At 39.8% G+C, this 16,346-nt stretch overlaps 1 protein-coding gene across 10 annotated transcripts in view; it reads right to left on the minus strand.

Moving 5' to 3' along the window:
- LOC123969282 (zinc finger protein GLIS2-like) overlaps positions 1-16,346 on the minus strand; it is a 57,839-nt gene that overhangs the window by 16,326 nt on the left and 25,167 nt on the right. For 6 of the 10 annotated variants that reach the window (XM_046046530.1, XM_046046526.1, XM_046046534.1 and 3 more), the window contains one exon: positions 938-1,126. In XM_046046530.1, coding sequence (XP_045902486.1) covers positions 938-1,103 — 166 coding nt within the window. In that variant the 5' untranslated portion in view covers positions 1,104-1,126. Of the gene's footprint in view, positions 1-937; positions 1,127-15,746; positions 16,154-16,346 lie in introns of those variants that run through there. The other 4 variants (XM_046046532.1, XM_046046529.1, XM_046046531.1 and 1 more) reach the window with 2 other exon arrangements.

Consider the following 16,346-nt stretch of genomic DNA (forward strand, 5'->3'; position numbering starts at 1 on the left):
TGACATCCTGAGATGAGTACGTGTTGAATATTTTAAATAAAGTTTAGGAAAAAAGCACACACACACAAACCAAAACGATGGAGGCAAAGTTAAGAGAAAATCTGACACAGACTTTATTAAACCCATCTCGCAGGCTCTTTAATTACAATAATTTATATTTTTATTCATACAAGTGTGTTAGCTTGACTTGTTATATGAAGGCATCAGTCATTCAAATAAACAATAAAAAAAAATCCCCATTGTCACCTGAGGTACCTTAAAGCTGCATAACTTGATTTTTGGCCACTAGGTGTCAGCAGAATTCCAAAATTAATGATACATGGCTCTGCACATATTACTTACTGCAGAGAGCCAAATAAAACCACAATTTCCAGGTATTTTTCCAGGAGTAAGAAAACCTAACAAGTTATGATAATGTAGCCTACTGTAAGTATGCCCTCTGTTGTTCTGGTAAATTTACTTGGAAGCAAACAGGCATTATTAAACAGCAAGAAAATACACAGAGTAGACAATAACACCCTTTTTACATTCTGCACATTGTTGAGCACTTGGGCTGTGAAGTATGAAGTTATACAGTCTATTCAGACTGTCACAGAGGCCATGTTGTGGTTATGTTTTGGGTCACTTCATGTCAGTGTCACGCTCTTCTTGTTATGACCCACACTTACAAATCTGTGGACAATGTATGTCTATTGGAGAACAGAAGATAGCTATCATTCATTGGATTTACAATATTGAGTTACTTGGAAAGTGAGAACACAGAATCTACTTATATACTATTGCATTATCACTTTAATAAACCTAATCACTGCAACATGGCATGAGCAAAATCATGTTGTGGGTATTAGAGAGTGTAGAGAAATGATGAGAGACTGTCGATATGTTTGTTGTTAAGAACACTGTATGTTGTGCTTCAGTTTTCCTGGTTAACTCCTACCTGGGGACGAAGGTGGAGAGGGAAAGGTTGTGTATAGCAGGCGTGGTCGTGTGGCACTCAGAGAGGTGCATACAGAGGAAGGATAAGGCCTCTTTCCTAATCTCATCGGACCATCTGTCCTTCCTGAGGGAAGCTTCAGGTCCAGCGGCTCGTCCACTGCCAGCATGGCTGCTGGTAACTCCTGCCTACCTGTAGGAGAAAAAATCAGCATGCATTAAAGTGGTCTTAAATACAGTAACTATAAATATCCATTTTCAAAAGGTTCAGTGTATGAAAAATGAAACTCTCTCTACAGGCTCTACAAGATATTTTGACATGTCACAATATAAACAGCACAGTTATAAATAATAAAATTCCGTCTTGGCTTATTGAGACACTTGAATAGAACAGAGCCATTGTTAATGTTATTAATAACACCTGTGTTTTTCAAATCAAACATGGCCACTGTATAAAAGGCCTATCATGTATCAAATGATCAATCAATAGGAGTGAGGAATGTAAACATTTTACATTCACAATCTAACACAAACTCTTAAGTGTGTTTACTATAGAAATATGTTAAAATTAATTTTCCTTATACAATGTTACTTTCTCAATTTAACATAATTGAAATTAAATGCCAGTTTAACTCCTGACATTTCCTGTCCTGGTCCATGTATTCTAAGACCTTTCAGTCAATTTGAGAATGATAGCAGGGTCCAGTCCTGTGTTGTATATTTTAGTTGTTGCTCAGTTCCTGAGGGACAAACCTCTAAGAGGCATTATAATGTGGGTTTGTTATTGTGATCCTCTACATTTCTGTGGTTGGGCTTCACTGAGGGTGGAGCTTAACAAGATCTTGCAGTAGTTTTCCAACTTTAGTGGTATGATACTCTGTGTGAAGCATGAAACAAAAAGCCACCCCAGTCTACGACTCAACTCGTAAGTTCTTGTTAGATGGAAAGACTCAAGACCCAGATATCTGCTTCAAAGGAAAATAATTTCACAGGAGGAAACCAAAGGAGAAAACTATGCAGTGAAGTGGAACAAAACCTGCAAACAAATCCTTGACAGCTGCTGTGAAAGTTGACAACACAGCACTTCAATTTTCAGCAACACTCTGCTTCTCACTCATTATGTTACACAACATTCATGCCACAGAGCAGCCTGGCTCATCCTCAGTCATCTGTTTGTTTTAAGATCATCTCTGCAACTCTAATACCTGCTCAGTTTACCATCACTCACGAGCTGTAATTTTGTGAAAATTTCAGCTTGTCAAGTCAAATCGATCAAGTATCAAGAAATTAGGAGTGCAGAAATGTCAAAAGGTATATGTTTGAAGTCATTTAGAAGACAGGGGTGCAATTGCGTAGTTTGTCCACCACCATCAATTGTGTTGAAATTGGTTTTACTTCATCATTGTTGTTGGGGGTTTTTAAATCCAAACTTGCAGAGAAGTATTAAAGTTGTAACCCTCCCACTGACCACAAACTGGGTTTCAACATTTGTGGATAGTGACAAAATACAGAAACAAGCATAAAACCTTGTTATTACCCCAATTATGGAAATATTGCAGATTTTAAATGTTAAATGGGCTATGAATGAACAAAGGTCTATTCCTTTTGTTTGCCATAAACATTTTTACAGATGATTGTTTATTAGTTATTCGCATAAAATCATATCAATACTAATCATCAATTCTGGCCAATATTTTAGTACTGGCAAAGCACTGAGACAGTTCTCACCAGTAAAAGTGTAAGATGTTGGGTTTTGTTTTCCCTAGACTTAAACAAACACGTTTCGTTGCCTTGACCAGATCTTAACATGACAAGAGCTTAACCATACGGGTGGTAGAGCAGAAAATGCTCGTGAATCATTTTTGGAACAGTTATATATGGGTCGTTTTGGGAGTTGCTGACAAACCACCCTTCTTGTTGTTGACAGCAGGTATGAGGGCTACTTCATACTGTATGCTATACTCTAAGGATAAGATAAATTTAAAAATTGGCTGACATTTTGACAAAAACACTTATTCTCTGTCTTGTCAAGAGTTAGGAACATGAAAAGATTAATAATGTGAGGTTGCTATATCAACCAACAAAGACTCCAGGAAGTTAAGGCGTTGTTGTTCGCCAAGAAAATGTTACAACTTGTTACTTCCTGTAAATCACAAAATGTAATTTTAAAATGTATTTCTTTGTATGCATATTAAACAAACAAAATATGCTGTGTTGATGTCTATGCTTTATTGGTGTTTATAGGTTTATTTCTAAAGTTTGGACAAAGCTAGGTTACAAGTTTTCAGTCTTTAGGCTAAAAAGCTAAGCTAATCACCTCCTGGCTCTAGCTCCATACCTAACAGAACATGTTGGTGTGGTATTGATTTTCTTTCTTCTCAACTCTCAGAAAGAAAACTAAATTTCAAAACTTTACACCCACAACACCAAAATATTTTCAGATACCTGTTCTTATAGCCAGTTATTATATATTTAGCCAGTATTGGTAACCAGTGGAACTCGGCACCAGACGTTGGTTGCAAGTAGATTTGTGACACAACTGCAAAACCTTCATTGAGTGTCTCGCTATATGTCTCTTTAATGATAGCTGGCAGTAAGAGCATTCTTAATTTACTTTCACTGGCTGGATTTCCAAACACAGTCTGGGATTCAAACTGGCAACTTTCCAGCTACATGTACACCTCTTTAACTTCTAAAGTTGCTGTCACCACAGATTCTTCAACAATCACCGACAGGATCCCCGACATAATATGAGGCAGAGGCTAAACCACAATGAAGTCAGTGTTTAGGTCCTTCTGCTGGGCCTGCCAGCTACTTCACCACACTGGTTTCACATTCCACAGCAACCTCGCTAACTTCTCTGTCACACACACACACACACACACACACACACACACATACTGCTATTTGGAGGTATTGTGACGGCAGGCCAATATGTATCTAGGCACGCAGGCAGACTGAAGTCACATCAGGCATGCGCAAAACTCATAACCACACATGAGCCCAGCAGCTCCTCCCCCTCTTTTCCCTCAATGACCTGGCTTTGGGCAACATGCCCAGACCCTCTTATGGATCCCTTACTGCCAAGCAAAACACATACTTTGACTATTCACACGCTTGCACATAAACATATGTACTTGTGCACACATACCTATCCCTAACCCTGAACCTAATTCTAATTCTTCTTAACCTTAAGACCATCTCTTCACCTTCAAACAGTTGTGGGGGTTGCATAGATAGCAATTCAACCCCCATTACACACACACACACACACACACACACACACACACACACACACAGCGTATGCAGTGTGTGCATGAGGATTTATAAGCACATATTCTGAGGACTGCAGCTTTTTAGCGGACTTACAGTACACACTTGTGGATGCAAATAAACATCAATTCACATTTAAGTAAACAACATAAGCAGAAACTAAACACTTTGCACACAGTTGTATGTAAAAGAATTCACACATTCAACACACGGCGTTGCTGATGCCTCCAACGTCTTCACGGAAAGCAGCAATGCAAATGCCTATATTCAGTCGCATCTGAAGTCTGTGCACTAGAGCCCTTTAGTGCACACAGCATATACATGCATATATACCTACAACATGCAAATACACACCAAATCTCTCTTGAAACTGAAACTATGAAACTAAATATTCTTTCACACAATTATATGTGAAATTGTACAGACACACACACACAGAAAGAATAACCCCCTTGGTTATAACATACACTAACACACACAAGAAAGTTGTCCCCCTCTCACAGGAAACCTTTGCTTCCATGACGCCCTGATCTGGCCTCTCCCTCTCTGTTTTTTTTATTTTTTTTTACTCCTCTCTCTCTACTTCCCTCCCTCTCACTCCTTCCTGTGGTTTTCCTCTCCCAGTCCTCCAGCAGAGCATACCTCTCCTGTTCTCCTCCCCTCTCCTCAGCCCTCTGCACCTCCCACTCCCTTTTCTTCTCTCCCATTTTTCATTCTGCAGAGCGTTTTTGAACTTTATTTTTCTTCAATTTCATTTCGCTTAAATGGTGGGGGTAAAATTGAGAACACAGAATCTCAAGTTTCTCTTAAAAGTTGGTATTTTGGGAGGGGGGTTTAAATAAGAGGAATAGATTTCAGAGGGTGGGAGGAGTGACAGAAGACAGTTCATCACTCCAGGAACGATGACAGTTCTTGTTTTTTTAGGGGTTACATCCTTTGATCTTTCCATCCTGCATCCTTATAAGGTATTACGCAATGCTGCCGAAACAGAGAGGATGACAGGAGGCTTTGTTTTTGTGACTTGGAGGCATACAGAGACAGGAGGAGTGAGACTGACTGTAAAGGCTGAGGTGTATTCATGGCTGGAATTGGCTGAAATTGGACACCTGTTTGAACAGCAAATAGCAGGGAACATTTCAATGGATCCAAACAAAAAGACAGAGTGGTTTGTGTTGAGGAGAAAAAGGGATTCTAAAGACACTGAGACGCGGTGAGAAGCATGTAGAAAACATGAGAGGGTTCCTCTTACCACACAGACTGTGGTGAGATGGAGACAACAAACCAACATACTGTTTTCTTGGAGTAAAGTTTTTTTAAAGAAGGAAGATAAACAAGACCTCTGTTTTTTGTACTGACATCCAAGTAATTTTCACATTACACAATATGTTTTTGAGTGTTTCAGGGGACCAAGCCTACATAGATAATCCAAAATGATAATGAGCATATCACATTTCAAACTCAAGTCACAAAAACAAAACCACCACCACTGCAGTGAGGTTGTTTCTGCCGCCACGGCAGTGAAAGGAAATTTACTGTCAGTGTTCACAGCTTGTGAATGTGTTGAACCACTGTTTTATATTATGTCGGCTCTGATTCACAGCATGTTCTCAGTGCTAGCATTCAGGAGAGTGAATTTCTCTATGGACATGAAAAGTGGCAATATATGGGAAGACAGAGTGAGCAGGCGGTGAAAATGGCAAATAGGAAAACTGAGAGAGAAGAAAGCAGGGAGGGAGGGAAAGACAGACAACTGTGGGAGACAAAAGTAGGCTCCCACCCTTTCCTCTCCTCACACTTTTCCCATTATTCTGTCTTTATTATCCTCTCTCTCTCTCTCTCTCTCGTGTCTCGTGTCTAAGTGATGCAACTCTGCAGAGCAAGTCTGCAATAGCCACCAGTAGAGCCTGCAGTGTCTCTCGCACTGACACTGGCGTCTTTACCATTTAGGAGGGGAGTGGTGGTGGCTGTCAGGGGAGGAGGAGTGGGGGAGTCATCTCTCAAGACAGGGATTATTTACTTCTTCCCTTACAAAAATGCTCTTTCTGTAGACTTTCTGTAAATCTCAAAACTTGTTTTTGAATCATTATAAGACATTTTAGAAGTTGTCTCATCAGACAATTCTAGATTTTTCCTAAGTAAAAACACAGCTCGGTTGCTCACTACGTGCACTGGTTTTATCAAAACTGCAGAGCTTTGTTTGTAGCAGCAACTTTAGGACTCAAAATGCTCCAAATGTAAGAAAGGACACCAGATTTTCTTATTCCACTTACCAGAGAAAGTTTGTTTTTCCCTAAACTTACATAAGTCAGAAAGAACAGTGGTTGGAGTTGAGGAGAAAAAGGATTCCGAGGACATTAAGATGGGTTAAGAGGCATGTAGCAGCAGCCGTTCCTATCAGGGTCGGTGGTCTTCTAGTGTGTCAAGCAGGCTACAACAACTTTCACTTAAGTCTAAGTCTAATCTACAGAAAAAGGAAAATAAACATTAATTGTAATGTAACTTGCACTTAAGGGACCTTCTTGGCGAGTTACTTAATCTTTGTGTCTCATGACATGGAATAAAGCACAACATTTTCCTCTGAAATGTTTTAACACTAAACATATGGTTTTGATGTTATTCTGAATATTTTGTTTTTCTAATGACAGAAGCAAACAGCCAGATTGCAGAGCATGTTGCATTCTCAGTAAGAGGTCCATTTTAATGAACTGTAAAATTCTACACTGTCGTATTTACTCTCCACACTTACAGAGTGAAACAAGTTCAGTCACAATCACTGGATTGTCAGGCGATATTCTGGAAAATGTAGAAAATCAAACTAGAGTACATTAGGCAGGTTTACAGGAATTGATTATTTACAATGCCTGTAAAGGTAACGGTTGTATTAACTGAGTATATAAAGCTATAAATTTTTTAAATTTGTTACAGAGTTAAATCTTAGACAAACAGTAGACAGAAGGCCTATATTTTACATCAGATGGGAAGGAGGTTAGTTGGGGTCGGTGGAGTGATGCAGCAGGGCTGTAATTAAGAATAAACCCACCTCATCCCACTTTATCCCTTTGTAGCTCAAAGATGAACTCAACCATGTATAGTCATGATATACAAACTGATACCATTTTGGAGCAAGTTTGTCTATCTTACTCTCTGGCTCGTGGTGGTGACTGCTTCCTTTGAGGAGGACAGACTTAGGAGTTGGGGAACAAAAAAGAGTCACAGGGAGAGTGAAGATTGGACTTAAATATGTACTAATACTAGTTTTATTCATGGCATAGGTATAAAAGTCCATAGGGTCTGTTTTAAAATATAAATCATTATAGCTCTGAAAGTATATTTATCACTGCCAGGTGTACTGGCAGGGATAAAATGGTGTACTTCATGTGAGTGTGTGCGTGTTATCTGTCCACAGTTAATCTCACATATTACTGAACAAATCAGCCTAATATTTTTGTGCACATTTATGACTGTATGCTCCAGGTTCTCTCGTGGTTGAGTGATTTACAAGTTTTTGAAAAAACAGTTTTATACACTACGCCTTTCATAAAGCTCAGACTACGATATGCGTGACAACATAGCAAAAAGCAGTCGGCTAGGCTAAAAACAAGGCTTAACTAGTCAGTCTCAGGCCACATTTTGTCCTTTGTTTTGACCATTACACTATTCTTTACTACTATAAGACTATAATATACAAAAACACTTCATTAAAAACATTGCACACATCTATATATTAAACGTATACTATACAAAAATACTATACAAAAATACTTTCTCCCCTTCATTCCACTACCCACATGCCTGCCAGATACACCTGGCAGAGATCTCTTCTAGTTATAGTTGAATTCAAACTCTCTATCATATCATCACTACAAACAGGGAGTTTGGGAGGGACATCACAGTGATCTACAAAGAACAAAACACCTCTGGTAATGGGATGTACAGAAGGACAGGAAGCAGGGGGTGACGCAATATGCAAAGATGGCATGCCTCTATTTATATCTATTGGTGTATTTCATCTTGTACCTTGAATCCTTGTTTTTAAATATGATTTAATCATGTTATATAATGCCACTAAATTAAATGTCTTTTTGCTACCTTATTCTTCCATAGTAGTAGATCTTCTACTCTTCTACTGGGACAAGGTCAACACACAACCCCCCTCCCCCCAATCCTATCATCCACTGCCGCCCTCTGACGAGCGACGAGAGATTGCAGATATACTTGGCTATGTTGAAAATATGAAGACAGCCACGAAGAAAGAGTGAAGGGACATTAGGAAATGAAAGACAGAGGAAGTTGGTGGAGAGAGACAGAAAGACAGAGGGAGAAAAGTGTTTTTAACCTTTGTTGTCAGGCGAGACAGACGAGGCCAACAACAGTCTACATCCCCGAAATCTTTTTTTCTCTATCACTCATTTTCCTTCTCTTTCTTTCTGCTTTGTCTTGAATTTCTTTTTTCTTTCTCTTCATCTTCTTTCATTCCCTCAGCTCTGTCATCCAAACCTAAAACACACAAACACATACGCCTCACATTCCTACGTGCAGAGCAGATTCACCCAATTTGTTTCCACTGCATGAGTGTGTGTGTGTGTGTGTGTGCCAAGCCAGTAAATAATAACCAATCCCAGCTGTACTGTAGGCCGTTCCTCTCATTCTCGGTGGGGAAACAAAGAGGGAGAGAAAGGAAAAGGGCTCCATCAAATAACAGAGTAATGAGCTGGAAAAAAGTCAGTGGAGAGTTAAGCAGGAAGAATTAATAATGTTTTAATGCTCACAGACTTTATGAGTCCTGTGGATTGGTGGTAGTCAGTGGTTTCCACGTATAGGACTTACATGCCATTTGTCACGTCACTGTCACCTTAATGCTTTTCCATCCTGCCAATAAGCCCTTTTTTATCATTAAATTATTTTCCTCACACTGGGGAATAAAATTTAATCTCAGGATTGGTGTGAAGTCGCTGATCTTAATTGGGGCAGAATCTTAACAAATTAGAGTAGTTATTCCATTGTTGAGGGAGAGAAAAGAGTAGATGAACACAAGAAATTAGGGGAGAAAAACAGAGACCACGAAAAGTGAACACTATGAAGAAAGAGTGACAGATGCCAATAAAATATATTATATATTGAAATACAGAGAATCATCAAGGAAAAAGTTCAAAGTTGACTTGAATGCATTACTCAATATATTTTTCAAAAACATGAGATACAAAAATTATTTTTTAAATTGACATCAGTTCATTTGAAAGCGATGCAGTGATTAGCAGATTCCCTCGCAGAGGCAAAGTAAATCAATGTGACGTTTTTGTGTAAAGTTCAACTTTGGTTTACTTTGACAAGTACATGCACACACACACTTATACTGTGCAGATATGTTGTTTATATGTGATTGTCACAGAGAAAAAAAAAGGTCAGATGGTGTAGTATAAAGAGCGAAAAAGTCCACATAGGGATGGTGTCGGGTGGATGGACGGGCCAAACAAACACAGGGTCGCTGTTCCTGTCTGATTTGACACCAAAAGCCAACGTTGACTTATTTTAACTTACGTACATAAGTGACTACAGTACTTAACCATGATCTTATCCTGAACCTAACCAAACTGCTGCTGATTTATAATGTTAACCACACGTTCATAATTGTTACCATGATGACAAAGGTCAACTGACTATGATGTTGAAGGTCACCTCACTATTGTTACCATGAAGACATGGGTCACCTGACTGTTGTTACCATAACAACAAAGGTTACCTTACTACATCCTTTCCTGCACATCCAAAATTCATAAAATGCACCATCTCTTAAGCAGTTATGCTACATGAAAAGCTTAAAATGCAGAGACATGATATGGGAATTTCCTTAAAAGTATGTGGTAGGATACCACGTTGATCTGGGGGCATGTGGGTGGGGAACAGGGAGTGCTGAGCAGGCTGTGCGTCCACCGTATATGCATGAGAGTAGTGGAATCAAGGGGAGACCATATGTAGGTTACATTATCAAGGTGCAAAAGGCAATATGAAGAAAACACCTCAGACTACTCCAAAACACCAGCGATGTAAGGGAACAGTATCGTGACCCTGGTACGTCCCTAGTGGAAACAAGATTCCAAAGTGAAGCAGTTGTTGATGCGACCCCTACTAGCGGGTTAATCGGCAGTCAGTTGCGGTATAAAACAAAGCAATAAATAAAACAGGTATTTCAAAAATTGTGAATCACTGCAACCATGAGAGGTCCTTGAGCATACAGTGCACAAGAAATTTGCTCAAGATTAGCTGAAGCCAGATACAAACCCATAATTCAACACATGATCTCCTCCAGAATTATTTATGGCAAACATGGTGAGTTTAATCCATTAAATCACAAAATGGAGAAAAGTGCTTAGTTGATTGACAGAATATTAAATACCAACACTGAAATTTGATTAATCATTTAAGTTATTTGTCAAACTGCCACACAGCTTGTCAAATGTGAAGATTGCTCTTCTGTTTTGGCCTATGGTAAACTAAAATATGAAAATATGGTAAGTGAAATATTTCGGGATTTTGGACACGTCAAACAAAAAAAGCAACTTTGTAGCTTCACCTTCGGATCTGGGAAATTGTGAGAGGCATTTTTCACAATCACATATTTTTCTATTTTATGGCCTAGATGATTGATTATTTGAAGATTTAACCATCTGATTACAAATGATGAAAGTATTCTGTAGTTGCAGCCCCAAGGAGCTGAAAACTTGTTGAGGCTGACACCAATGCAATGGGTCAACACATCATCAAAGTAGCCATGAGAAAAGAGAGCGATGAAAGAAGAAGGGAAATAAGCTAACAGTCTATCCATTGTACTCCACATCTTCGGGCCACTGGGACACAGAAGAAGTCAATTTCTGATTCTACGCCCATCTTTCATGGCACTTGATGCTCCTTTACAATCATAATTCCCTTTCTTGCCAAGACATCTTTTTTTCCTATATCCATTTTTCCCCTCTTTCTCTGCTCACGGTTCGCTCCCTCTCTTTGTCAGGCCTTTTTTGTGGAGGCGAGCATTTTGTTTGCCTCCTTCCTCAAACACAGGCCAAAAAGAAAGAGAGCGAGAGGCAGGCCAGCGAGTGGGAGGGAGAGGAGAAGAGGAGAATAAGAAGGGGGAGAGTAAGTAGGGGAGTGATGGAGGGGGGTATCGGGGTGGGGTTTGCGGAATTTGGTCTATGTTTGGTTTGGAAGTAAATGCCTCGGCAGTGGACTCTCGGGAGGATAATGGAAAAGAGAGGGAGAAGAAAGAGAGGTTTATGGATGTGTGTGTACCCTCACAGGTGGTCGGCACATATGGGGGGGCCAAAGTGTGTGTGTGCATGTCCGTGCGTTTACTGACATGTGTTGGCGAAGCAATGTGTGCTCAAAGCATGTGTGTATATTGGTCTCTTTATTTGCAGATGTTGGCACGGTTGCATGCAAGCTTTTAGCATGTAAGAATCAGAGAAGGAAGACAGAGAGAGGAGGTGAATAAGACATTCCTCAGATGGAGGAGGAGGAGGGGGGAGATGCAGGGAGCCAGTGGTTAGTTAGCGGTTAGAAACTAAGAGGAGAAAAATGAATGTCTGGTCCAGGGTTGGGCACAAAAACGATACCACAAGCAGCCAACAAGCCAAGTGAGAGGAGAGGAGAAACTAAAGTAAAAAAGAGTTATGTAAAAGAGGAGAATGAGGGGAGGCTTCCTCCTCCACCACCTCCCACCCTCCTCCCATATGAGGCCAGCTAACTCCTGCCTGCCGCAGGGGAGAAAATGGGGGAGTGGTGCTTTTATAGCTGAACTGAACCCGCTGAACCCATCATGTGCAAACAGCAGGAAAAGTATGGAGACAACAGAGGGCCAAGGCCAGCAGCCACACAGCTTCAGTAGGGGGTCTCATGGTTGGGTAGCGCAGGAGGGCTGGAGGTACGAGGAGGAGGAGCATGATGAAGGAGGAAGAGGAAAGTCATTGCAGGTCTCCCTCCACTCCCTGTTCATCTGTACACCATCAGTTTAGGTCGGGGACTTTTTTTCATTGTTACTTATTTAATTTATAATTATTATAAAATTAGAATAATTATTATTATTTAATTAATTTTTCAGTACTTACTTCACCTTCTTTCTTTACTTCCTTCCTTTGGCTATGTCACTTTGTTCCTTTCACTTCTTTCCTTCCTTCCTTCCTTCCTTCCTTCTTTTGCCTGTTTTTTTTTTTTTTTATTGTCTGTCCTACATTTCTTCGTGCTGCCATTGTTTGTTTGCTTCCATTTTTTCTTTCTTTCTGATATCCCTTCTGTTGTTCCTGCTTTCTGTCATTAGCGGCATTTACATGGACCCTCCACTAATAATCCAAATAATCAGCCTAATCAGATTAAAAAATGTCTCATGTAACCAAATCAATCAGAAGAAAATGGCTCGATTGAAAGGAATTTTCAATCGGGGTTGAGAGGGGTGGTGTAAACCTTTGCTAATGTGTTCAATCATATAATTACAGGTGTTGTGCACTTGTTTCACTTCCTTCCGTCATTCCTTCTTTCTTCTCTTTACTTACTCCACTTTGGTAACTTCTTTTTTTTCAATTCTAGATTACTTCATTCTTTCCTTTTGCAAAATTATTAACCTCTCGTCCAAATCGTGTTTTCTCCTTGTGTATTGGAGCTGTAACATCAGGTGGTTTATATATTTAATGTTTTTGTTAACATTTAAATTTTGGACGGCAATGCCATCTATCGCTTCACAGGGGGCGGGACACTTTGTGTGCATCTTATTGGATCAATTTATTTAGTGTCCACGTACACAGTTACATGGAATCTCGAATTACAATAATTTCACTCGGGTTAAAGAAAAGCTAATTTTTGTTTATTTAACTTTTTTCTTTGCTTTCTCGGCTTTGCTTCCTTCACTTGCTTTTCTTTTTTATATATTTCATATTTTATTTAATCCTTCGTTCAGTCATTCTTTTTACCATTCTATGCTTCCTTCATTTCTTTTTTCATAATTTGCATTCTTTTGTCTTCCACACTATTCTTCTTCCTTCACTTTTGCTTACTTTATTTCTGCCATTCTTTGCTTTCTTTTTTTGGCTTCCTTCACCTATTTCTTTCTTTTCATTTTCTGTCCTTCCATTCTTTAATATCTCACCTTCTATCATCTGTTTCTCTCCTTCTGTCATTCCTTCTTTCTTCTCTTTGCTTTCTTCACTTTTTGCTTTACTAACTCCACTTTCTTTCTACATTACTTCATCCCTCCAGTCGTTATTTGCTTCCTTAATTCTTAAAGTACCTTCCCCTAGGAATTTTATGCCTTTCGAAGAGAGTTGACAGAGAGCTGACAGAAAACAAGAAGTCTCTAGCAGGACTCAAACCAGGGACATTGCAGTTAGTTGTTGCCATAAACCCCTAGGCCACCAGAGTGTCCTTCCATTATTTTTGCCTTTTTTACCTCACTTTCTTCTTTGACTAACTTTCTTTAACCTCATTTTCTGTCTTTCTTTCTTTGGATATCTCCTCTTGCTTACTTTGCCCATTTATTTTTTTTCTTCCTATCCTCTCTTTCTTCTTACTCTCTTTATTTCATTCTTATTTCCCTTCCCTTTCTTTCATTTTTTGCTAGCTTCCTTCCTCGCCTCGTTTCTCTCTACATACACATTATTTTGACACAGACACACTCATATATGCCATATGTATGAGCAACACTCCCACCCTGCAGCAGACAGTGTGGGTGGAAAGCAGACGCACCCAACAACAACAGGAAAGGAGTTTGCTTGGCTCCGGGCCTTTTTTAAAAATCCATCCATGAAAGTCTGTCCAACCTTTAGAGAACAGCATGATGCAATGAGCCGGCAACCTGCACATCGCTGCCATCACACAAAAACCTCACATTCTCAAAAACACTTCACCCAGGCCACCATGATGCATCTCAGAAAACTAAGGAAGGGGTTAGGGTGGAGCTGAAACACCCACGGGTCAGTCCCTAAACCTCTTGGAATTTTCAGGAGGATGGTGATTCATGATCAGTGATGGGCAGTCGTGTCATGGGGGGGGGGCCTGTGGGATTTGATGAACCAAATTGCTGGGAGGAAAACTAGGAAAGTAAAGGTCTTGTCTCCACCCTGTTTCACTTGGGAGTTGTGGTCAGAAAGACCATCTCATAGGTCCCACTTTGGATCACTGAGAGATCATTCATAAACTGACATACTGTCCATTAATGCAACAGACAGCTCAAAAACCTAAATAACAAATTAGGTTGCATGGTAGTGCAAAATGTTCTAATAAGAGTGTCTGACAATTTTGGTAGCTTTTTCAGACAGACAGACCGACATCCACGCTTACATGGCTAAGTGTGGGCCTTTTAATGGTTCTTCACACAACTACTTCTATTACTTTCCTTCTGTATAATCAAGTACAACACCATGAATGCCTTTGTGTGCTCCATTATCTCCATTTGTATGATTCATTGCGTCTCACCCCTCTCTTTACTATCAGGCTTTTCATTCAGCCCTGAGTGTGACCATTCACAACATAAAAACTTTTGACTTTAGGCATGGTCAGATGACTCTTCGTGCAAACTACTTCCTACCTTGTGACTGAACATAGAGGTTATGTAATGCTTTATGAGTAAATTAATAATGCTGTTACTGATGAAGACCAAATGTCTGGTGTATGTTTATGTTCTTAACACCAACATATCATTCATAAATTAAATAAAATATGTTTTCACCAAGCAGGAGTACATATTATATGGACAATAACAGAGGGCCCAGGGTAGACCCTTGAGGACCTCCGCATATCAGAGATGAGCTGGAGGAAGAGGAGCAGGTAACCAGGGCTGCAACTAGCAATAAGTGTCATTATCCATTAATTGGTTGATTATTTTCTTGATTGATTGGTTTTTCCATAAAATATCAGAATTTCTATTTCCCAAAATGCAATGTGATGTCTTCAAATGTCAAACACTGAAAATATATTGAGTTTACTATCATATAAGACAAAAAAGCAGTACATCTTCACATTTTAGAAAACCAGGAAATATTTTTGTATTTTGTGTTTAAAATGATTTACAATGATTTACATGCAATTGATGGTAAAGATGCACTCTTTTTTCATGCACATACTGGACCAATAACAATCTGAATTTATTTTGATCTTAAACCAGGTTTTATAAGAACAAGTTTTGATATGTCAAATCAAAGGCAAATCAAAACTAAGAGTGGAAATATTCTCCAGTTGACTTGTGTCAACTTCAAAAAACTGTCACTGACACCAACAGATGTGCAAAACTACGGGTGGATTTGGTCTTGCGGTGTTAATTTTTTCACACCGATCACAGCTGTTTGTATTTATGTGTGTGTAAAATCAATAAGTGCCCATAAAACATTTAATCATGGACTAGCTATATATTGGACTGGTGATGTCATAACCCAATAAGTGCTAGAATAAACTCATAACTGAGCAACACAGGCAGTAACAGCGGAACATCAAGGGATTTTTAAATTGATGTTTTTGTTAAGAGAAAGACGACGTGCCACCAGCTACATCTCGTTCAGATTTACCTTACAACCGCCTGTAGACAGTGCAGCCTCCTCTGCTCCCTGTAGTCTGTCTCAAGATGCTTTCGAGCCTCCAATAGACAAACTGAGAACACAAATGACCAAAATCAAGCGAGTTTGTCCGTCGTTTCCCGTACCATCTTCGACTAAGTTATCAGTCTCTGGCTGGAAATCGGTATTTTGAAATCAAATCCTCCCACAGGGGATCGTTCAATGCCTGTTGCGAGTGGTCAGTTTTCAGATATGCAACTGAAAACCTTGTCCTGTTAATAGTTTTCTCTCAAAATTAGACTGACGTGTAAGTTAAAGAAATCACTGACGAGGGGGGGAAAAATAAATGTCATTCAGATTGTGAGGGTGTCGGCTGCGATGTCAAATCCGCTGCAAAAAGGTAGGCTCTCCGGGGAGGTGCATCGCCCAGTTGCGACGCTGGTCAACTGAGCTTCCAGCGGCGGTGAGAAGGGAAGAGGCTGTCTGAGTGGGAGAGAGGGGGGGGGGGGGGGGGGGGGGGGGGGGGGGGGGGGGGGGGGGGGGGGTCGTCTTGTTTCGTCTTGTTTCAGATATAGGAGGAACTGATGAACTGAGGGGCTGTAGTACGGATTT

This window comes from Micropterus dolomieu, linkage group LG04 (genome assembly GCF_021292245.1).
Source record: "Micropterus dolomieu isolate WLL.071019.BEF.003 ecotype Adirondacks linkage group LG04, ASM2129224v1, whole genome shotgun sequence".
NCBI lineage: Eukaryota > Metazoa > Chordata > Actinopteri > Centrarchiformes > Centrarchidae > Micropterus > Micropterus dolomieu.